This window comes from Pristis pectinata, chromosome 5 (genome assembly GCF_009764475.1).
Source record: "Pristis pectinata isolate sPriPec2 chromosome 5, sPriPec2.1.pri, whole genome shotgun sequence".
Taxonomy (NCBI): domain Eukaryota; kingdom Metazoa; phylum Chordata; class Chondrichthyes; order Rhinopristiformes; family Pristidae; genus Pristis; species Pristis pectinata.
The window spans coordinates 87,820,723-87,845,960 of record NC_067409.1 but is presented as its reverse complement, the minus strand read 5'-3'; the positions used below and the strand labels follow the sequence as shown (position 1 = coordinate 87,845,960).

Sequence of the window (25,238 nt, the reverse complement as noted above, 5' to 3'; positions counted from 1 at the left end):
AGTTGCAGACAAACTGGAAAGAACTATTCCATCAGAAGCAACCCATGGTCTCCTTGTTCTTCCAGTTTTCCAATGTCGGAGATCGATAGATTTTTAAATATTAAGGAAATCAAAAGATATGGGATAAGAGCAGAAAAGTGGAGCTGGGGTAAAAAGTCAGCAACAATCTTATTGAATGCTACAGCAGGCATGAGAGACCAAATGGCCTACCCTTGCATCTATTTCTAATATTATGACCAGGCTCATAATTAAGCCCTTTATTATTATATGTAGGTTCTGATTGCCTATTAAACAGTACCATCCCCCTTAAATTTAGCTGAATTTTTTCACGATTGTCATCCAAGTAATTCAACTGGATCTCTGAACCCTTCAAATACTCACCCACGCCCTTTTCTACTGCTGTTCGGAATTTAGCCGGACTAATTCCAAAGGGGATATTCACTCCAGGGAACCAGGCAGACACGAACAAATGGGCATCACCACTGTTGCAACCCAGCAAATAATCAATATCTTTACTGTTTTCAAACAGCATCTCTGGCTCAACAGGGAGGAATTCACCTGTAATCAGAATGATGGGAGTCAATGTCTTCAAAGGGTCAAAAATAAAAAAAATGATCCTGAAAAATTCACAGCTTCAATTAGCATATCAGTTTTGTGGATTGTTGATCTAAGGAGATGCCACCTACTTTTTATCTATACATCAACAAATCCCAAATGCCCTTTGGATAAATACACTGCAAGAAAGAATGTCTTGCATAGCTGTGGGATTATTCATATCCACCTGAGAGGGCAACCAGTTCAACTGAGAGTTAGCTCCTCCAACAGTGCAGCATTCCCTCAGCATTGCATCAGTTTAGTTCCAGTGCATCAGTTTAGATTTTGTGCCCAAGTGTCATGAGTGAGATGATGAACACACAAATTTTGATATAGTGGCACCTGAGCCGTAACTAACATCTGAGATTTTTAGTGCAAAGATAAAAGAAGAAATTTCAGTGGACTTCTGATGGATGTAGGTACACTGTGAATATTTATTAGCATTCTCTATTGCAAAGTTGTTTCGGAATATTTTCATTAATCCCTTTTCTTGCTTCCAGTGCATAAGGCTACTCTTTCTTCTAACCAATCTACTGATTGAGAGGTCAGCCAATGGCAATGGAAAGTCACATCTAACTTCATAATTTAATACAAACGGGCAGCTGAAACTGGACCCCTGAATAAAGTGATGTGGACATGCTGTTCTGTTAATTGTTTTGCAAGGTCAGAGTTTCCTACTCACAATTTATATACCATATTTAGCAGTGGAGGGGTAGGAGTGAGGGGTGGCAGAAGTGCAATGAGGATTGAATCAAAGGCCAAAGAACAAGAGTATGAATAATGGGAGGTGAATTGGAGTGCCAACGTGGAGTGGACTAGAGGAGGATTGTGAAACTGATTTTGGAGAAAGGGGAAGTAAGTGCCAGTGTGTGCTGCATCTCATTGCTGTACAGTGCTGGACTGATATAGAAGGAAGCCCTAATATGGCTCATCCACATATTTTTATCTTTATAGGACAGTTTTGATATTTTACATCTGAAAGTCTTGGTTCCAGACCTTTTTTGCCCCTAGCAACAAACAATCTGCTGGAGGAACCCAGCCGGTTGAGCAGCATCTGTGGGGTCGATGTTTCAGGTCAAAACTCTGCATCAAAGAGTGCAGAAAAGATTTACAAGTATGTTGCCAGGACTCAAGGGACTGAATTATTGAGAGACATTGAACAGGCTAGGACTTTATTCAGTGGAGCATAGGAGAATGAGGGATGATCTTATGGAGGTGTATAAAATCATGAGGAGCATAGATGGGGTGAATATGCACAGTCTTTTTCCCAAGTTGGGGGAATCAAGAACTAGAGGCATAGATGTAAGGTGAGAGGTGAGAGATTTAATAGGAACTTGAGGGGCAACCTTTTCACCCAGAGGGTGGTCAGTATATGGAATGAGTTGCCAGAAAAAGTGGTTGAGGCAGGTACATTAACAACGTTTAAAAGGAACTTGGACAGGTACGTGGATAGGAAAGGTTTAGAGGGATATCAGCCAAATGCTGGTAAGTGGGACAAGCTTAGATGGGCATTTTGGTCGGCATGGACCAGTTGGGTTGAGGGGCCTGTTTCCATGCTGTATGAATCTATGACTCTATGACTGGTGTAGGGTTTTGACCCGAAATGTCGACAATTCCCTTCCCCCACCCACAGATGCTCCTTGACCCGCTGAGTTTCCTTTCACAGATTTGTTTGTTGCTCCAGATTTCAGCATCTGCAGTCTCTTGTGTCTCCTTATATTCCTAATTTGCTTAGACTTTTCATTTGTTATTTTTCTCATTATAAAATACTGGTTGGGTGGGGGGTGGATACATTGTGTTGTGTAGGGCATTGCAATCATATAGGATGGACTGGATAGTCCAGTTAAGATAAGACCATGAGATCATAAGATATAGTAGCAGAATTAGGTCACTCATCCCATTGAGTTTTGCTCCACCCATTTAATCATGGCTGATTTCTTTTCAGGTTGAGAGATAAATATTGGCCACAACATCAGGAAAACTCTACTATTCTTCTTTAGATAGTGTTATGGGATCTTTCATCAGAAGTGGCCTCAGTTTAACTTCCAGTAGTGCATTATTCTTTCCGTCCCAGGAGTTCAAGTGGAGAAACAAAAGACTGCAGACGCTGGAATCTGGATGAAAAACACGATGATGCTGGAGGAACTCAGCAGGTCAGGCAGCATCCCTGGACAAAAGAAGGCAGTCAACGTTTTGGGTCCAGACCCTTCTTCAGGACTGAAGATAGGAAAAGGGGAAGCCCAATATATTGGAGGGAAAAGCAGAGCAGTGATAGGTGGACGAAAGAGGGGAGGCGGGGTGGGCACAAGGTGGTGATAGGAGTTCAAGTCTCTGGAGCAGGATTAGAACTCACAACTTATGCATTTGAGGCAAGAATGAAATCACCAAGGCATGGGTCCACATTTGATTGAGACCACCGTGCTTAAGCTTTTTTAAGCCCCTGGGCACAATACCTGTATGGCTCAAGCATTGCTCTTGAATTTCCCTTACTTTCTTTGATACATTCACTTTTTAAAATTTCTATTGCTAAAATAATTACCATCTATTGTAGGGACAAATGGAAGAAAAAAGATCAGCTTCTCTTTGTTAAGCAACTCTGTCACTCGAATAGCCAACACGATATCTTTAGCAGGCACCTGCCTGAGGCAGAACATCATGGCAGCATTGTCTTCCAGTGGGCATCCCACAGCCCGGGCAACTCTACGGGCAGTACGGAGTGGGTTTCGATTCACAGCCCAAATGGCCCGGGCATCACCGCTCTGCGAAATGACACGTCTGCAGAGGAAACGGAGTGAGGGGAATGGTAGGTGATGGGGTGCAAAAAGGGAAGTGGAAATTAGATGAGAGATAATTCACACCCAGTCTGAGATAGAGACAATAAAATTGCTCTTTATTTTCTTCACCCTTCCCAGATCTCCATGGATGTTGTAATTGTTTTTGCAGGTCTAGGCTCCCTAAACATTGTCTCCTGAGAAAATAACATGGTGCCTGGGCTATGGCCTGCCTCTGGCTGGGCTCAGCCCCAGGAAAGTTGCCTGAGAAATATGTAAAAGCAACATTGTCAGCAAGCTTTGAGACCCACCTAATTGTTGCTGGAGAGCAGGAGCAGGAGGATTGAGAGTTTCAAAGATCATGAAGAAAGGAAGAAAGGAAACACTGACTTGCATTTATATAGGGACTTTCATGTCCCCACGGACATCCTGAACCTAAAAATTATTTTGCAGTATCTTTTTGAAATAATCATGATTTCTTGTGATGCTGATTGATGGGTAACATTGGCTGGCAACACGATGGTATCTGTTGTATATGTCTGGTTTCATGTCTCATTCTCCATTCACCACTTCTGGCAGTGCCGCACACCCTCAATACTGCTCTCAAATGCTGGCCTAGATTTTTGTGCTTCATTCTCTGGAGTCTTTTGGAGAAGAAAGAAAGATTTTATCTGCATTCAGTATATAACTATAACTGTAACTGGTAACTATAGACCGGTGAGTTTCATGTTAGTGGTAGGGAAGTTACTAGAAAGGATACCTAAGACTTATGAGCATTTAGAAAGCCATAGCCTAATTAGGGACAGTCAACATGGCTTTGTGCAGGGCAAGTCATATGTTACTAGCTTGATTGAGTTTTTTGACGAGAGTGATTGACGAAGGTAGAGCTGTGGATGTTGTCTACATGGATTTCAGTAAGGCGTTTGACAAGGTCCCTCATGTGAAGCTCATCCAGAAGATTAAGATGCATGGGATCCAAGGTAAATTGGCCATTTGGATTCAGAACTGGTTTGCCCGTAGAAGACAGAGGGTAGTGATCGATGGGACTTACTCTGATTGGAGGTTTGTGACTAATGGCGTTTCTCAGGGATCAGTACTGGGACCTCTGCTGTTTGTGGTGTATATAAATCACCTGGATGAAAATGTACATGGGTGGGTTAGTAAATTTGCAGATGATACGAAGATTGGTGGTGTTGTGGATAGCGTAGAAGACTGCCAAAGGATACAGAGGGATATAGATCAGTTACAGATATGGGCAGAGAAATGGCAGATGGAGTTCAACACGGCTAAATGTGAAACGTTGCACCTTGTGAGATCAAATGTAAGAGATAGTACACTGCTAATGGCAAGACCCTTAACAATGTTGATGAGCAGAGGGATCTTGGGGTCCAAGTTCATAGCTCCCTGAAAGTGGCTACACAGGTTGATAGGGTGGTAAAAGAAGGCAAATGGCGTGCTTGCCTTCATTAGTTGAGGCATTGAGTTCAAGAGTCAGGAAGTTATGCTGCAGCTTTATAAAACTTTAGTTATGCTGCATCTAGAGTATTGCATTCATTTCTGGTCTCCCCATTATGGGAAGGATGTTGAGGCTTTGGAGAGGGTGCAGAAGAGGTTTACCAAGATGTTGCCTGGATTAAAGAGCAGGTGCTATTAGGATAGGTTGGAAAACTTGGGTTATTTTGTCTGGAACGGCGGAGACCGAGGGGAGATCTGATAGATGTTTATAAGCTTATGAGAGGCATAGATAGAGTAGGCAGCCAGTATCTTTTCCCTAGGGTTGAAATGTCTAATACCGGAGGGCATGCATTTAAAGTGAGAGGTGGAAAGTTCAAAGGAGACGTGTGGGGCATGTTTTTTTTACACAGAGAGTGGTGGGTGCCTGGAATGCACTGCCTAGGGTGGTGGTGGAGGCAAATATGATAGGGGCGTTCAAGAAGCTCTTAGATAGGTACATGAATTTGAGGGAAATGGTAGGATATGGGACATTGTCTAGGCAGAAGGGATTAGTTTAGTTGGGCATTTTATACTAATGTAATTGGTTCGGCACAACATTATGGGCTGGAAGGCCTGTTCCTGTGCTGTACTGTTCTTCGTTCTATGTTCTAGTATATTATTTCCAAACTCAAAATGTCCTGCACCCACACATTGAACATTACCTCCTGACTCATTGAACCTCATGGTCCTCCTCCCAAGTGGACATTTCATTACCTGATCTTGACTGTTGTTCTAACAGCTTTTTATTCCCATTTTATAACTACTGAACTAAAGCTTTGAATCGGAATGAAATGAAACACGCAACTAATTTTTGATACCCCTATTATGTGACCCTTGGGTTGCCTGCAGCAGTTTCTACGAAATTTACTCTTGAAATACTGAAGCCCACAATAGTCTCACCACCCCAGGACAGTGGTGTGGGACTGCCAGCCCCTTTTGAGCCAGAAGAGAAGAGAACTCTATTACATAAATACCTGAAGAGGCCTCTGTTGACTGGTGATATTATGTGGAAGCTTGTACTGGCACCTCCAGCAGATTCACCAAATAGGAGTGATGAGCTCTGGATTTCCTCCAAAGTTTGCAATGTTGCTCTTCACCCAGGCTATGGCTGTATGTTGGTCCCACAAGCCATAGTTACCTATGAATGATTATGAAAAAAATAGTGAGAGTCTAATTTTTAATGTCAGTTTTAGCAGTCTAACGTGAAACTATCTGGAGGCAAATTATGCAGAGAGATCTGCTTCTACAGACATTGACGTTTACAGAGAAACATGAAGCATAAGCTGCATTGGTAAATATGAGCAGGTACTTCATCCATGTGTGATGGAAGATAGGCTATGGTCTCAGCTCACATTCACTAAAATAGACGATTCAGCCTACCCGGACTATGTTGGTGGACATGCTCAACACATCTATTCCAACATTACTTCACGTATTCCTCCATCATGATCTTCTATTTCTTTCGTCCTTGTATTTATCCAGGTTCCCTTGAAATATGTCCATGCTATTCACCTCAACCACACCAGAGTAGTAATTACAGATGAAGAGTCTCAATCTGAACACCAGCTGTCCATTTCCTTCCACAGATGCTGCCCGACCCGTCGAGTTCCTCCAGCATCTTGTTTGTTGCTCCCATAGTGTAGTAAGTTCCATATTCTAACTACTCTCTGGGTCAAGAAGTTTCTCTTGACTTGCAAATTTGATTTGATAACAATTCCTTTAAAGTTTATGGCCAATTAAACCACTTTCGTAGGCCAATGTCCTCAATGCAACCTCATACTAGATTGCACAATCTATCTGTTAAAAATTAATGATGGTAATCTTTATCTGTTGTTTGGAGCAACAAGTCCATGGGAGGGTGGATAGGGAGAAACTTTTTTTTCCTCAAGCATAGGGATCTTTAAAATTAGAGCTTGCCCTTTCCAGCCCGATATCATAAAATACTTCTTCACATAAAAGATTGTGGAAATCTCTAACTCTCTCACCCTGTAAAAGATTACATATGCTGGGACAATTCTAAATTTAAATCCTGAGATTGGTAGTAACAGTAACACTAAATTCACTAAATGGAAGCAGCTGTGTATTCTAGTCCATTTTTAAAATTTAGTTCCAAAAACTTCAATTTAACTGAATTTTGGAAGCATAGCAATAGCAACAATGGAATGGGCTCAATATTAACAACTGAGGGTGAACTGGAAATTTGGTAAGTGTTTGATTCAAGTGATTGAATCAAAGTTGGGTAAAAGGAGTTGAATTAAAGATCAGATATGATCTAACTCCCATTCCTATGCTTTAATGGTTATTCAATACATTCTGTGTAGAATTTCAATGTAGATTATTTGCTTTAACTTTGATAGAATCCAAGGGATATAACATTTGCAGGCACTTAACATGCCTCTCTGGGTCTAACACCTACTATATCTAACACCAAATCAATGGGAGGATAATTAAGTATCATGAAAATTGAATTTACTTTAATTCTTCTGTTTTTCTGTGCACCATGTTATTCTTAGAATATTGATGTTGAAAAGATTCATTTTCCTCCATTTCAGATAATAAAGTATTTTGGTGTTACAAATTCCATTTAAGTCATAATGAGGTCTGGCTGCTGGATGTTTTAAAGCAAAGACCATAGTCACTGTTTTTTATTAGCGCTTTTTGATAGAAAACTGAGTGCCAAGGAGATAAACAGCTGAATCTAGAGGTTGTACAGTCCTATCGTACAGTATATTGAATGCTTGCTTGCAATTATTTTTGTTTTTTGTATTTGTGGGAGGAAGTTTACAAGAGATTCCATCTGGACTATTGGTACTTGCTTCAGCGGTATTGAGGGAATAAATAAAACACTGCTACGTCGAGGAAGGAATCATATTTGTTACCAATAATTGTCTCACTATCATGGTATGTACTGAAAGAAAAGCAGTGGTTTTCTTAACAGTTGTGGTCCAGTAGAACCCTCAAAACTCACTCATCTATTGTTGAACTACATATCCATGTCAGTTTATGAGTCAGAACTCAGTTTTAAGAATTAGAGACAAAATTCCATGGCGTGTATGTGACATAAATCACTAATTTCTGAAGACTCCAGGACAACCCTGGAAGGTTGGTGATCCTAAGAAGAATAGATCATTAACCCGGCACCATATGGTATTCCATTTTTCACTAACTCAGATAAGCACAAAGGAAGTGCATTGAAATGTGGCAAATTTGTAATTGTCTTCCTTTTCTATGAAGCATTTATGCCAATGTCATTTATGGTCATTTTAAGTAATTGGAATTACCAGTGTTTCATTTTTAAAAGCTGTGCACACTGTCTGGTAAATCAAGACTCTATTTGATAGTATATGCAAAAGGTGCTAGCAACTTGGCAGCCCACTTTGCTTCTCCTGATATTTTTATTTCTGTTCCTGTTAATAGGAAGAATAGTAAAGTGGACAATTGATTTGCTATTACCCACCCATCATTTCTGGCTTGGCACCTGATCTAGCAACTCCTTGATTAAAAAATTCTTCTTGTTTTTAAATTCCTCTGTGCTCATGCCCCTCCTTGCCTTAATCCCAGCTCTAAATCCTATTGAGATTTCTGAACTTCTCCATTTCTGGCTCTTTGCACATTTCTGTTTTTCATCACCTTACCATTGGAAGTCGTGCCTTCATCTGTCAAGGATCTAAACTCTGGAATTCCCTCCTAAGACATTCCTACTTCCTTAGCTGACATGTTCCTTAAAACTCTTACGCTTGACCAGTAGGCATCTTTTTTTTTCATATAATGGTTCTATGAAGAAAACTGAATGTTTTATGATAATAAAGCACTTGTAAGGTAATGTTTGCTTCTGCTTGTTTGTAGAAAAGTAATGTCACCTCTTCCGTTGTCATCTCCTGTACTGAGGAAGCCAAGTGCACCCAGACGATAGTTGACAGTCACGACAATGACTTCTCCCGGTGGGCCAGTTCATTGCCATCATACAAAGAGCTGTTTATAAGACCGATGCCATGACTTGATCCAATGGCAAATGCTCCTCCGTGAATCCAAATCATGACAGCCAGTTTCTTCTTCAATGCATCTGTAAAGGTAAGGCAGCAATAGGAATGAGTGAGATGGCAAATTAATCCTGTTTATACCTCAAAGCTACACCTTACAAAATGAGCCTCATTCCAGGTGGTTTACCAGTCTTGACAATTATCATCCAGTGGGTGACACTCTTAGCTCTGAATCAAAATGTTGTTAGTACTTCCCACTCCTCGTGAGCAAATAATCTAAGCTGATGGTCGCAGTTCAAAACTGAACATAAACTATGCTATTAGAGGTACAGTCCTTAAGATGTGTCAAGGCACATCTGATTTGATAGTAGATCCTACAGCATGATTTTAATAAATGCAAATGAGTTTCTCCCTGGTTAGCTGGCAAATATTTGTCTTTCTATATTTATCTTTGAAACAGATTATGTTCTTACTGAAATACTGTGGAATTTGCTATGTCTAATCATTTCCTAATTTACCATGGTAATGAAGTAATGGAGCATATACTGAATGTGCAAATGTGACTTAGTATCCACAAGGGCCCCCACAGTGAAGTTTCCTTTCCATACCATTATGATCAGGTGCAACTGCCTGAGGCAGATTGGCAAGGATTGAAGTGAATGGATACCTTTCCCTTGACTTGGTCCTCTATTCAGCTTGTCACAGGTCCTAGATGCAGAAATATGCCCTTCAGGATCTGGCTAACTTGGTCAGTAGTAGTACAACAGTGTTGGATACTGAAGCCATTCACCCTGAGTACATTGTGTGTTCTTGCTACCTTCAGTGTTTCTTCCAAGTAAAGTTTAACAAGGAGGATTAGTAGCACATCAACATGAGATTGCAATAGGTGGTAATCAGAAAAGGTTTCTTTGCCACCTTTGACCAAACGCCATGAGACTTTATGGGGTCCAGAATCAATACTGAGGACTCCCTCCCTCCTGACTGTTTCACTTTGCCTAGACATCTGTTTAATGGTGCCTTTTCCTTCCCAAAAGAACATTGGTGAACCAGATTGGTTTTAGTAGTTTTATGGGTACCACTGAAAGTAAGCAAAGATCTTTCCTTTCAAACATTTTTTCTGGGATGAGGCAATCACTTGGTTGACTTGCATTTAATATCAAACTTCAAGCCTTTTGACTTTTATTCCAGAACACTGTTTCTTTTAGTGAGAAAAGACTCCCTGACTTCCTTTTTAATTTCCCAATTCTTATCTCCTGGGTTTTGAATTATTCACTTTCGGAACAATTTGCCTGAATCCAACTTTGTCAAATCCCTTCAATGAGATCATCTCAAGCCTCTCACCCAAAGAAAACAAACCTAATTCCTTTAACTTCTCCACATAAAGTTATTTCACCATGGAATTGCTCAGCACAGTTTCACTTAAACCTTGCTCTATTGTAAAGGGAGTTAGTTATACTTTACAAATATGCCCAATTCAAACCAGTCACATAAATAAAATTCATAGCAATCTTTTTTTCGTAAATCAAAGGATGAATGGAAACAGTTTTAAAGGAGGCCCAATGTACAATAGGGAAGGATATCTGAAACTTACTGCACAACATTTCCACAGGGTCAGGGCTTGATGTTTCAGTGATATGACGTGTTTTTGATGTTACCTCATTGAGCCTGTGTGTTTGGCATATATATAAACCAGAGTCTGCCAAATACTTTCAGAATAAAAAAAAAGTCCTTTTCATCTCAATGTTATTCTCTCTGGGAATTAAAGTTGAAAAGGTAAGAGTTTGCACAGACTGGAAAAATATAAGCAGAGAAATGAAAGACCTACACAAAGCTCTCACGTTACCACATAACAAATGTGTTTCCACTTGGCAGAAAAGGATTCAAATTACTGAACTATTCAGAAGACTCAGATTTCCACTGATTTGCACATTTTGATTGGCTCCATTTCCTCCCTATAAGGTCCTCACTCCATTTGAAAGAATGATCACAGAAGTGTTATTAATTGTGAAATAAATACTATCAAATTTAACACAGAAAGGTAAACGAGAAGAAATATTAGAAAGTGCCAGATATGGCTTTTGAGTTCATTAAATAGAACTTATTGCTTTCAATAAAACATACTAAGCATGTGCAAGTGTATTGCCTGCTGGTTGTATTCACCTCATGTACTTCTAGTTCCATGGAAGTCAGTGGAAGTAAATATACAGAGCACAGCTCATGGGTGATACTCCACAGATGCAATCAGCACTGGTATTCATGCTAAAGTTCTCCTCTGCATTATATATAGCACAGCAGGAGAGATTTTACCCCATCAGACCTGTCCCAGATCCTTGAATCAAGAAGCTGGGACAGGCCGATTGGTCCTGCTCTCCTGGTCATCCACCCTGCAGCAAGTTCTTTTTGCACATTTATCTGATTTTCCTTTGAAAGTTGCTGATGACTCTGCTTCTCTCTTGCAAGCAGTGCTTTCCAGATCATAATAATTGGCTGTCCAACTAAAAGTTCTACTCATTCTCCTCGAGTTCTTTAGCTAATTACCCATAAAAAAATATCTTCTGGTTATCAACACTACTGCCAGTGAAAACAATTTCTCCCTATTTACTCAAAACTTCAATAAGTTTTGAAAGTCTCTATTAAATCTTCCTCTGATCTTCTCCACTCTGGGGAAAGTAATCACAGCCTTGCTAGGATCTCTGCATTGCTGAGATTCTCATCACTGATGCCATTCCAGTCCAGTTCCTCTGGACCTTCTCTAAGGCTTGCACATCTTCCTAAAGTGTGTTGACCAAATGTCTTGGGCGTTGAGTTTGTTGCAAGAGTTCTCACTTGTTCTACCAGGTGTGCAGATTTGAGCTAGTTAATTCCTGAAGGCAGAGTGTTTGCCTTTCCAACCCTAATGGGTGGGCTTCACAGCAGCGTTGCTGCTCAATGCATCACTTGGAGACAGAGGACAATAACTTCGCGACTGAAGAGGTGATAAATCAGAGCAACCTAATTAATTCTTAAGGCGTGTGTGACAATCACAAGACAAGGGAGCAGAAGTAGGCCATTTGGCCCATCAAGTCTGCTCCAAGGAAAAGGGAAAAAAAGAAAAAGAAATGAGAAATTGGGGGGGGGGGGAAGAAAAAAAAACAGACGCACTATTCTAACCCCAATTTCTGCCCTTATTCCCATATCCCTTGATACCCCGACTATTTAGATATCTATCCATCTCGTCCTTAAATGCCTCCAATGTTCTGACCTCCACTGCTGTATGTGGCAAGGAATTCCACAAATTCACCACCCTCTGGCTAAAGAAATTTCTCCTCATCTCTGTTTTAAACCTGTACCCTCTGATTCTAAGATTGTGCCCTCTGGTCCTGGACTCACCCACCAAGGGAAACAGCCTAGCTACATCTAATCTATCCAGTCCTTTCAACATTTTAAATATGAGGTCCCCTCTCATTCTTCTGTACTCCAGTGAGTACCGTCCAAGAGCTGACAAACGCTCATCATACGTAAGCCATTTCATTCTGGGAATCATCCTCGTAAATCTCCTCTGAACCCTCTCCAACATCAGCACGTCTTTCCTAAGATATGGGGCCGAAAACTGTGCACAGTATTCCAAATGAGGCCTCACTAGTGCCCCGTAGAGCCTCATCAACACTTCCTTACTTTTATACACTATACCTCTCGAAACGAATGCCAACATAGCATTCGCTTTCTTTACCACCGATCCGACCTGGTGGTTAACCTTTAAGGTATCCGTCACGAGTACCCCCAAGTCCCTTTGTACTTCTGTACTTTGAATTTTCTCTCCTTCTAGATAATAATCTGCCCGTTTATTTCTGTTTCCGAAGTGTACAACTGCACATTTCTCAACATTGAATCTCATCTGCCATTTCCTTGCCCATTCTCCTAAACTATCTAGGTCTCTCTGCAACCTTCCTGTCTCCTCAATACTCCCTACTCCTCCACCTATCTTGGTGTCATCTGCAAACTTAGCCACAAAACCATTTACTCCATCATCCAAATCATTAATGTACAAGGTAAAAAGAAGCGGCCCCAACACCGACCCCTGCGGAACACCACTAGTAACCGGTAGCCAACCAGAACGAGGTCCTTTTATTCCCGCCCTTTGCTTCCTGCCAACCAGCCAATGCTCCACCCATACTGTTATCCTACCTGTAATTCCATGTCCTCTCATCTTATTAATCAGTCTCTTATGCGGCACCTTGTCGAAGGCGTTTTGAAAGGCTAAATACACAACATTTACCACCTCTCCCTTATCCACCCTACCTGTGATTTCTTCAAAAAACTCCAATAGGTTGGTCAGGCAGGATCTTCCCTTCACAAAACCATGTTGGCTAGGACCTATCTTGCCTTGCACCTCTAGGTATTCCATAACCCCATCCTTGAGGATCGATTCCAATAACTTTCCCACCACTGATGTTAGACTAATAGGTCTGTAATTTCCTTTATGCTGCCTCCCACCTTTCTTATACAGCAGAACTACATTTGCGACCCTCCAGTCCTCCGGAACCATGCCGGAGTCTATCGATTCCTGGAAAATTATCACCAATGCCTCCGCTATCTCTAAAGCCACCTCCTTCAGAACCCAGGGATGCACCTCATCCGGTCCGGGAGACTTATCAGTCTTTAGCCCATTTAGTTTTCCTAGCACCTTCTCTCTAGTAATCTTAACTGAACTCAGTTCCATTCTGTGAGACCCCTGACTAACTGGTATATTGCTGATGTCCTCCACAGTGAAGACCGATGCAAAATACTCATTTAGTTCTTCTGCCATCTCTTTATCATCCATTGGCAAGGGGGTTGTTTATTGCCCATTTCCAGTTCCTCTGAGTTACTGGGCAGCCTTCTTGACCCCTAGGTAACAGCTTGATAAAGTCACTTCAGAAGGCAGTTTGGAATCACACATTGACCAAGTTGGCAAAAACCAGCAGATTTACCTACCTAAAGAACCAGGTGAATTTTTATAGCACTCTCTCAACTTCATAGTCATTTTTACTTGTACAAGAACTTTTCTGGAATTGTTAATACTTTCTTACACTGCTGTGAAGTAGACATTGAGCTCAGATTAATTGGCACAGTGGTGCAGATTATTGCTGCGGCTGCACAGCTCCAGTGCCTCGTGGTTAATCCTGACGTCGAATATGTCTGCATGGAGTTTGTACATTTGTCCTGTGATGGTGCAGGTTTCTGCTGGGTTTTCTACTTTCCTCCCATATCCTAAATGTATACTGGTTGGTGTTTCTGGTTATATCTGTATACTGGTTGGTGGGTTAACTGGCTACTTTAAATTACCCCAACTGTAGGTAGATTGCAAGAGAATTGGGGGTAGTGGATAGGCTTTTGAGAGAGAATAGGTTATAAGGAAATATGGAAGGGAATGAGACTGATGGGGATGCTTTGAGAGCTGGCATTGACTTGATGGGCCAAATGGCCTCCTTCTATGTCACAAGAATACTAGTTTGTCCATTGGCAACCCCAATGCAAATGATTCCATCCTGAGACCTACAGTTTAAATTATGAAAAAAATACACTTTTTTTACTTCTGGAAAGGGCAATTTTTCTGATCCTGGAGTTGTTCAGGTTGCAAAGAATGATTATGCATAATGATGGAGATTTGATGATGTGATCATGTGACAACTCATTGGGTAAATCAGATCAGGAAATGCATGTCTGCAGTGTGTAGAATGTAATTGTGTGCACTGTATAGTGGTAAGATTTCCTGTGGTTGGATATCTTTGCTCATGGTTTAATGCTTGGAGGTGATGTGCTAGTCAATTGGGGAACCCAGTATGTTGCCTATATCAAAAAGGTTCTTGCATAAATACAGTAAGTGTTTAGGTAAAACATCTTGTGACAGACTTACAAGCACTTAAGAATGGTGCACTTAGCAATATTGACGACTGAGCATTAGAATTCTGAATAAAGTCCTGTGGAAAGTAAAACATTGGCTTCTGAGTGATTATAACCAAGAAGAAGGAGGAACGTGCATTTATAGATAGCCTTTCATGACTTTGGAATATCCCAAAGTGTTTTATAGCCAATGAACACTCTTGAATTGAGGTAATGTAGGAAATACAGCAGGCAATTTGTACGCAACAATTTGCCACCAACTTCAAAGACCAGATAGTACCTTTGAGATGTTGATTGAGGGATTTGTATTAGCTGGATCAGTGGGGCTAACTATCCTGTGCTGCTTCAAATAGTGCCATGGCATCTTTCACATCCACCTGAGAAAGTAAGCAATTTGCTCATTTTCAACAGCTCTTATAAAAGACAGCAAATTTGATATTACAGTACTCCCTCATTGGTGAAGTGGGTTGTCAGTCTAAATTTTTGAGTTCAAGCATCTTAAATAGAAGTTGAACCCATGATCTTCCACATCAGAGGCAAGACTGTTCCCAAGTGAATGATGTTTGATAGAAGGACAGTGATTGAATGACTTGTATAGTATATGTAGGCCAAAACCTGATTGGTTCAATAATTCATTGTTTCAATTGATTCAAATATTTGATTATGGCCAAAAGAGAACATGCGAGAAATACAACCCATCAGTGAAATATAAGCACAACAAAAGCTGTCGAATCAATCCAATAACTTACCTTCATCATTATTCAGCTGCCATTTCTATTTGTTTTCTTGACTTCAGGCCAGTTGTTGAAGTTCAACAAACAGGATTAGATTTTTCCCAGCCATTAAAATTAATAGTTTCTAAAATAATCACATTTTTATAAATGCATATGATAAATTAAATCATTCTCAAATAACCACTAAACCTAGCTTTAATAACTTTTTCATTGGTTCACTAAATTCAGCAGAGGCTTTGTGGTCTCAGTACCTTACCTTGAATGCCATTCGGGATCCATATATTCAGGGTCAAGCAATCTTCATCACCCTGGACATCCTTTTTGAACACTTGGTCCTGCATGCAGATATTTCCATATGTTTTTGCATCCCGAATACCCTTCCATGAATTCAATGGTCTTGGCTTTTGGAAACGCAATTCCCCAGTAGGTGGCTGTGCATATGGAATTCCTTTGAAAATATCTGTCAGTTTACCATTCTGCTGAATCCTGATACCTCGTAAAAGACCATTTTGGGTCCAAATCAAGGGATCATTTTGGGGCTGGCAAAGGAGAAAGAGAGCGTCAGAAATTTTGAAGCAAGAAATCTTTGTTCTGTTTATCAAGTTTCTTCAATTCAGAATGTACGGATGTTCATTCCATTGTAAATATTCTTCCTGAGGCGACCATTAAGAAATATCATTTCCTGCCCCATAAACAGTCACAAAAATCAGACTATTTTTAATATTTCTATAATCATCATTCTTCTCAGCATATATCAATCTCGGTTTCCAAAGTGTCAATTAACATTAATTCTATTCTCAAGGAATTGTTGCGCATATCCATCAATTTGGGGAGGACAAAGACTACTTGTCAAAAAAAGACAACCTTGTACTTGTGCCCTTTGCCTCTATCTTTAATATCATATAGAGGAGGAAATCTGCTGTGTTAAACCAATATACTCATAAAAGGTATTGATTCTTAACTGCCTCTGAAATGGTCTAGCAAGCCACTCAGTTAAACAAGAGCAACTGGGATGGGCAATTAATGTCAATCTTGCCAGTGGTGCCTGCATTATAAATTGAAATATAAATTGAAAGCATACTCATTATTTACATTAAATAAATATTATTTTATTTTTAACCTGGCCTTTCAACATCACATCTCAGCTCCACAAAATTGTATGTAGTTGTTTTAAAAGAACGTTTGTACCCTAAAACATGAAAACATCCTGCCCATTTTTCAATGAATCTTTTCTAATACACTTCCTTGGAATAGGTTGACGAAATTGCATCATGTGTTACAGAAATGGTCTTACCATTGGTTTAGAAAATGTTTGTGGACCTTGTTCTACTTTAATGTCAATGTTCCTGGAGTAGACCTTGATCTCCAATTTGCCTTATTAACAACTACATTAATTGCTTACTTTCAGAACATGATCAATGGTTATTCAATTGTTTTACCTGAATAATCTCTACTTGTGGAAACACTGAAACTGTTTTTATATTGTGCATGCAGTACTGGTGTTTTAAGCAATACCTTCCATATAAAAGCACATCAATAGCTAAATGCAGTGTCAGGTCCAAATACAACATTAGTACAACACCTCTCTTTACCAATTACTTAGACACAAAATGTTACATGATCAGCAAACAACATTTAATAATTCTATTGAAGATACCTTGAATAGCTGATGAAATTCTTGCTGAATACCTACTATTATTCTATCCAAAACAGAACATATCTATTTGCTCCTAACTCTTCAGTTCCTAAGCTAATTCTCAATCTGTTCAGACAATTTGTTGTCTATTTTTATCTGAGATACTTTAATGATTGGCTTTTGAAAATCAAAGGTAGTTAATAGATATTTTTTCCAAATACTGTGGATCCTGTTGACAATTATTGTTACACTTTGCATTGAACTGGTGTTTTTTTCAGTGGTTGATTTCAGTATGAACTTAAATCCTAAAACAAAATACCACATATAGGCCATAATTTTTTTCGTTCTTTATTTTTGAAACAACACTGATAAATTCAATGAACTCCTAAATATTCATTGTTAAGCACTTTTTGAGTTGATGATTTGAATTGAACACAAAGTGAATTAGGATCTACATGACAGAAGTGGCCAAGTATTGCAAATGCATTAATTTCTAATCTATGAATGGCAAAGGATTAACTGCATAGATAAATAGCACTTTATTTATGCAGCTAATAGTCAAGGAGAAGGAGCTGAATGTCTTGCCATCATTACAACTCACTTTAATAGTAGTATGTCTACCAATGAGCTACAATTACACAATCACATTCATTCTTGTGACTTGCGGTGTTACGAACCTCCTCACGTTCTATGTACTGCTAAACAAATCAATCCTAATAAATGCTTCAATTTTCAGCCTGGAGCTTCTGTGTTAAACATTTTGTAGCCAAGTTTTTATAATTGCTTCTAGCCCAGTGCAACACCAAAACCACACCTCACATATGTTCTTCTACTATGCTGCTGTTCCAGGGTACCACAATAAACCCACATTGAAAATGACTGGAATTTAACAAAACTATACCTTTGTAACCGGACATTCCTTAACCTTCTGCAATCTAGGGATGAGCTGGTTCCAGAAATTAACCCGTCTGGGCTTTAGGTGTTTCTTTACATTCAATTCCGACAGGTTGATATCCAATTGGAGATAATGAGAGGTTCTCTTGTTGTACTTCGGCCAGTTAACTGGCACTTTCATGGGTGAATTTGGATTACTAAAAGAGAGAATAAGTCAATTATTTTCTCAAGTGTTTGAAACTGTTGTGCGAGGTCTTTCCAATATTCTATGTTTTCTAGAGTATTTTTCTGTCGAAACTTTAAGCTAGGTCTTATTCAATGTTTGAGAGTCTGATACTTGAGTTAGCATGACAACAAGTTGATCCAATGAATAGAATGCAGTCTGGATCTCATGACTCTGGTACTTGTTGAGAGCTCATTTATTTGGTCGCTTTATAACAATATTTACAAAGCATCAAAGGGAAACCTGGGTGTATGGTTTAGAAGTCTCCCCAAAGTCAGCCTTCGTTTAAATTGACTATCCTTTCAAAATGATTAAGTAGAATATTACATTTTTTAAAAAGTAGGAGGCATAGTCCACTAATTTTATGGATAGGGCTTGTTTTCACTCCACCTGTTTTCCAGTTTTACCACACTGGAGAACTTGGTGATGTGTAGAAACATGTGGTGAAGGATTCAGCTGGTTCTGAACAATAAGTTCTAGTAAGTGCTAATATTACTCTTATGAACTTTTTTCTTCTTAAACTGTAATATTGTTTAAAGATGGTGGGATGAGAATAGATAATAAAGTTGCACTATGACCAGATTCTTAAGGGAACAGAAAATTTCACAAACATAAAAATAAACATATAAACAAGGCCACTCAGCTGCTTAAGCCTGCTCTAGATTTAATAATATCATGTCTGATCTGATGTAACACCAACTCTACATTCAGGTCTACCCATTATAACCTTTTACGCCATTGCTTATCAACTACCTATCTAATTCTACCTCAAAAAAAATCAAAGATTCTGCATGAAGAGAGTTTCAAAGATTTACAGCTTCCTGGGGGAAATGTTGTTGTCTTACCTTGGTCTTAAATGGGTGATCTCTTATTTTTAAACCCTTCATTTTAGAAAACATCCTCTCCACTCCAATCTGTCACGACCCCACAGGATCTTACATGTTTCAATGAGTCCCTCTCCCTCTTCTAAACTCCAGTGAGCTCAAGCCTAACCTTTCCTCCTGACAACACAAGCATTCCATGCATTAATCCAGTAAATCTTCTCTGACCTGTTTCTAATGCATTAACATCCTTCCATCTGCTGGCACTGCAGCTCCTAATCAAAGCAGAGATGAGTGAGTTCATGCTGAAGAGGGGTGGATAACAATCCTCTGGTGTCCATCTCCATTGCTACTGCCTCTGTTCCACCCTGCGCTACTTCCAGGTTGTTGCCCCTTCAGTACCCCCACTCTCCCTCCTGCCCACATTCATTCAGCATGGAATTGGGGCTGGACTGTTTTAAGATGGGTTTTTCCATTTGCTTCATGCCTCATCCTGAGAGATTTCACAAGTTTCAGAACGTTATCTCGGTAAACTCCAGAGGAAGTTGGTTCCTCAACAGGAGCTTCTTCAGTTGAATTCCATCCTGTCCAATTTATTTCCATTCTCTTCTCATCCTTTTCAATATCTCACTCCTGGTAATCTTGATGTCCCACCCAGCATAGTCCGGCTCTTTCCACACCCATCAATATCCTACCCATTGTTATCTCACTCTGCCTATAGCCTTTAATATCTCAGCCACTTTGTCTTTTCACTGTCTGTATTTTTCAATTTCCCTTCAATCTAATGCTGTCCACCCCTCAATCACTCCAAGCAATGGTGTAACTATTGGTGTTAATTTCTCTGGCACACTGCTGCTCCAAGACCCTGCTCCACACCCCTACCATTGTCACACCCAGACCTTACTTTCTCAGCAGGGACTCCAACCCTACTTCTGTTGCCTCCAAGATCCATTCCAGCCACAGGTGACCCAGCTCCTGCTGCTCTTAGCTCATAAGTATGTGAGAAAGTAAAGTAAGAGTGGACCATTCAGTTCCTTGTGCCTGCTCCAGCGTTCAATATGATCATGGCTGATACATTACCTCAGTATCACTTTCCTGTATTAATTCCATTTCCTTTGACTCCTTTAATATCCAATGACCTATTGATGTTTGCCTTGAACGCATGCAGTGATTGAGTATCCCCAGGTCTCTCAGGTAGTTCTTCAGATCTCAGTGCAGAATGGTTGACCCTTTATTTTGAAATGGTGACCCCTATTTCTGGACATCCCTGTCAGGAAAAACATTATTCCTATGTCTACCCTGTCAAGCCTCTTAACAATTTTGTACATTTCATTAATATAACATCTCATTCTTTGAAACACTGAAAATATTGATCCAGTCTGCTTGATCTCTCCTCATTGGGCATTTATCCCCTTCCCTGGTATCAACCTGGTGAAGCTTCACTGCACTCCCCCTATGGCAAATGTATCCTTCTTTAAGTTGGGAGACCAGGTCAAACATTATTACAGCTGATGTCTTGCCTGGGCTCCATATATTTGCAGAATGGCAAGGTAACTCTTGTGCTCAAATTCTCTTACAATAAAGGCCAATGTACTATTTGCCTTCCTAAGTGCTTGTTCAACCTGCATGGTAACTTTCAGTGATTCATTTAAAAAGAAACCCATGTTTCCCAAAATGTCTACCTTGTATCATCAGAAAACATGGATATATTATGCCAGGTCCTGTCATCGAAATCATTGCTATAGCTGTGAAGAGTTGGGGGCCCAATATCGAGCTCTGTTGCACCCCATGGTGTTAGTCTTCAAACTCAAAAATGACCCATTTAGTCCTTACTCTTTGTTTTCTGTTAGTCAATCCACATTTCATTTAGTATATTAACCTCAATACTGTACGCTATAATTTTATTTATTAGTTATTTATATGGCAACTTATCCAGGCTTTCTGAATGTCCAACTACTGATTACTGATTCCCCTTGCCTATTCTGCTAATCACAGCCTCAGAAAACTGACAGATCTGTGCCTGATCTATTCCTGCTCCTGTGCCTGGTGGGATCCTGTTGCTTCTGTCTCAGAGACATTGCTTTCAAGCTGTCTTATCTGGAAATCTTGCTCCTGTTGTTGTTGCTGACAACACCAAACCCCCCCTCACCACTACCTCTGTCAAGAAACTGCTCCTGCTGCTGCCATCTCCTTGATGAAACCTCTGGAGGAAAGTTCCTGTCAGGACTTGGGACAAGTGTTGTCCCACAGTCATGCAGTGTGGAACTACTGCATGATTTTGTAGCTTGCGATTGCCAAACAAGTAGGGAAAGATGTGCACCCCACTTGAATAACACACTTGCTTTTAGGTTGGTGGTCAAACCCAACTCCCTCCATTAGAGCACATTATCCAGTCTGATGTTTCAGTCTATCTTCAAGCAAGCTTTATTTTAAATGGATGAGCCTAGGCATCCTCTGATCACTGAGGTTCTTCAAAAGATATGCATGGGGTTCTTGCAGTTGTGTGCAGTTTCCAGCCTTTTGGCTGTAAAGGATCTGTGGTGAGTTACTGGCAAGTGTACAGAATGTGGATAAATGGGTCTGTGCTAAAGTAAACAGTGAACTGATTTTTACATCTAGAAGCAAGTTAACAACAACATGGTGATACATCCCAAGGAGCTTCAGAGGAGACACTGCACAATGCAATGAAATATCAGGGCAGATGACTGAAAACTTAAAGAGGTGCATTATATGGAGGAACTATGGAAAGGTATTTAGGTAGAGACGTAGAGATATTTGCTTATCTCTTTGGGAGCTGAAAGCAATACAGGCAAAGGAAGAGCAGATAAATTTGGGAATGATCCAGAGGTTGGAAATGGACCAGTACAAATACATGGAAGGTTTTAGGCCTGAAGGAGATTACAGAGATAAGGAGGGCTGTGACAATAAAGGGATTTGAAACAAAAACAAAGATTTTAAAATTGAGGCATTGGGAGTCAATTTGGGTCAGCAGGGGTGTTGGATGAAAAAGACTTCTTGTGAGTTAAGTCTCAGGCTGCAGATTATCTGATGACAAATTTGCATAGGGCAGAACAAAGGGCCTCATCTAGAAGTGTATTGAAATATCAAGTCTAAACATCTTGTAGCAAAGAGATGGATATGTATAGAGAAAGATATCCTTTCCACTTCCTCATCAAATATATCTGCTGTAAAATAGAGAAAAATATTCACATTGTTTTAAAGAAGCATAATCAGACAGAAGTAAGTTTGTATGATATGAAGGCTATGAAAATTCAGTGAGAAAATTCTAGTGCATAAACTGGACCATTGAGGTCACCGCTGTTAATTGGGAGGAAAAGGAAGGGAAAGCATACAAGGGATCAGCTTTGGTGGAACTCTGAAGATTGCAGGCTATATGATGACCATAGACCTCCTTCTGACCTGACCACTATTCTCATCAGAATTTACTGACACTTATATTTAATATCAATAAGTTATGAATTATTCCAATAAAAACCTGTTATGTGCATTGCTGACAGGTAAGTACCATGTAATCCAAATACTTTCCCAAGGTTATATTAGTTCTGTCTCTGAAAGGATATTCATAAAATGAACTTGCAACTTACCCGGTTTTAGCAAAGTTTGTCCAATATGTCATTATTTGTCGACTCAGGGCCAACTCCTTCTCTCCTACAAGTGATCCTCCCATTATTGGAACTCCAAATATAAACACAAGCTCATCTCCGTGCCCTGCTCCCATCCATTCAGGTGATAGAGATGTGTTAGGGTGTTTAGTAAAGTAATAAATGTAAACATTCTTTCTTGCATTGGCTATGAAGTCACTTGTTATCACCAGTGGCGCGACGAAACCTGCATCACCAACTACATCAAGTGCTTGCCTCTGAAGGTGGAAAGAGCTGTGATTAAGATCTTTCCAATCGCTATATTCCCACAATATGGCATTGGACACTGTTGCCACTTTATCTGATGTCAGTTGGAGAAACGATGATGCAAAGTTAACAAAGTCAGCTTGGGATTGATCTTCTTTATTTGTGGCCAGGCTAAGCTTCCCTCATGACTGTTAACTCCTGCCACATAGGAAATCGATTGACCAAGCTTGTGTTTCTGGAGAGTTCTTGTGGTGACTTGGGAAGGAATAAACCATCCACAGTTGGAACAAATGTAAAATTAAAGTTATGCAGCTTAATGCACCTTTAATGAGTTCTACTGATTTTTTCGCCTGCAGACAACTTATTAGACTGAAGCTATCATTAACTGGGCAAGATAACATAGAGGCAAGTTTTTTAGCCCAGATGGAAGGATCATCCAACCTCACTGTCCCAGGTGCAACAGCAACCCCACTCTGTAAAATTGCTTGATTAAAGAGTCCAGTGTTGAGAGGTGACAGACATTGTAATCCAACACTAACACCTCCTGCAGACTGTCCAAATATTACTATGGCCTCTGGATTGCCACCAAAATTTTTGATGTTGGTCTTTACCCACAATATTGCAAAGCGTTGGTCAAGAAGTCCATTATTGCCAGTTGCTGCACTGTCTCCTGTTGAAAGAAATCCAAACACCCCAAGTCTGTAGTTGATTGTCACTACAATAACCTGGCCAAAGTCAGCTAGCACGTGAGCCTTATAATTCCCAGAGCCAAGGACAAAGGACCCTCCATGAAGCCATATCATCACTGGCAGCAACTTGCTAGAAACAGCCATTTTATGTGGCACATAGATGTTCAGCTTGAGGCAGTCCTCATTGCCATGTACTTGATCAGCGTCAAGAAATTCTTGAGGACACATTGGTCCAAACATCGTTGCATTCAGGGTATTATTCCATACAGGATGTCGCTTGGGAGGCTGAAATCGAAGGATGTTCACTGGAGGTGCAGCATAGGGGATCCCAAGATAGCATTCCACGCTTCTATTATCCCATTGTTCCAATGTGCCATGGACCAAGCCAAGATCCGTTTGTCTAATGAGATCTGCAGATATTAATAATGCATTAAAACTGCAAAGAAGAATGAAAACTTCACAAATCATGGTGGCAAATCCCGCAGTCTTAAGTCAGTCAAAGCACCTTACTGTCAGTTGAATAATTCTCCTGTACACCACCTCCTTTTATCAGTAACACCTTTAACCTTTGCAACATGTTTTATCTTGTGTTGTTACAAAATCTTGGTTTGTACAATTATTTAAGAGATTAGATAAGCTTTAATCAATTTATGCTGAATAACAAAACACAAAGTCATAAGATGTGATGACTACAGAAATAATAGTTTGCTTTCTCATAATCATTCAGAGACTGGTCTTAAGCATCCAGCAGAGAATGAAAAACATTGATGGAATTTGTTTCCAGGTCTGTTTAACACATTTACATGTTTTAAATATGCAATTATCAGAGGTAATAAGATTTCAATTCAATTGAGCATTCCATGAATTGCAAATGGTAGAAACAATGCATGCACAGCTTTCTTTAGAACTAACCCTGCCCCCATGCTAAACTCAGAATCAGAATCAGAATCAGAATCAGATTTATTATCACTGATATATGACATGAAATTTGTTGTTTTGCGGTAGCAGTACAGTGCAAAGACATAAAGATCTATGAATTACACATAAAAAAAGGAATAATGAGGTAGTGTTCGTGGGTTCATGGATCGTTCAGAAATCTGATGGCAGAGGGGAAGAAGTTGTTCTTGAATCATTCATTTGGGTTTTCAGGTTCCTGTACCTCCTCCCTGATAGTAGTAATGAGAAGAGGGCATGTCCTGGATGGTGAGGTCCTTACTGATAGATGCCACCTTCCTGAGGCACTGCCTCTTGAAGATGTCCTCGATGGCAGGGAGAGTTGTGCCCGTGATGGAATTGGCTGAGTTTATAACCCTCTGCAGCCCTTGCGATTCTGGAGCCTTCATTCCAGGTAGTGATGCATACAGTCAGAATGCTCTCCCCCATACATCTATAGAAACTTGTAGGAGTCTTTGGTGACATAACAAATCTCTTCAAACTCCTAATGGAGTAGAGCAGCTGCCGTGCCTTCTTCATGATTGCATCAATGTGTTGTTGGGCTCAGGATAGATCCTCTGAGGTGTTGATGCCCAGGAACTTGAAGCTGCTCACCTTTTCCACTACTGATCCCTCAACGAAGACTGGTGCGTGTTCTCCCAATTTCCCCTTCCTGAAGTCCACAATCAGTTCCTTGGTCTTGCTGACATTGAGTGCAAGTGTGTTCTTTTGACACCA

The 25,238-nt window shown here is 40.1% G+C and overlaps 1 protein-coding gene across 1 annotated transcript in view; it reads right to left on the bottom strand.

The window, feature by feature from the left end:
* LOC127570987 (bile salt-activated lipase-like) overlaps positions 1–24,035 on the bottom strand; it is a 28,151-nt gene extending 4,116 nt beyond the window's left edge. The window contains 10 exon segments of the mRNA XM_052016958.1: positions 382–558; positions 3,134–3,369; positions 5,834–5,907; positions 5,909–5,997; positions 8,720–8,800; positions 8,803–8,922; positions 15,692–15,974; positions 17,973–18,162; positions 22,615–22,889; positions 23,325–24,035. Coding sequence (XP_051872918.1) covers positions 382–558; positions 3,134–3,369; positions 5,834–5,907; positions 5,909–5,997; positions 8,720–8,800; positions 8,803–8,922; positions 15,692–15,974; positions 17,973–18,162; positions 22,615–22,889; positions 23,325–24,035 — 2,236 coding nt within the window.
* Positions 24,036–25,238: the final 1,203 nt, after the last annotated feature.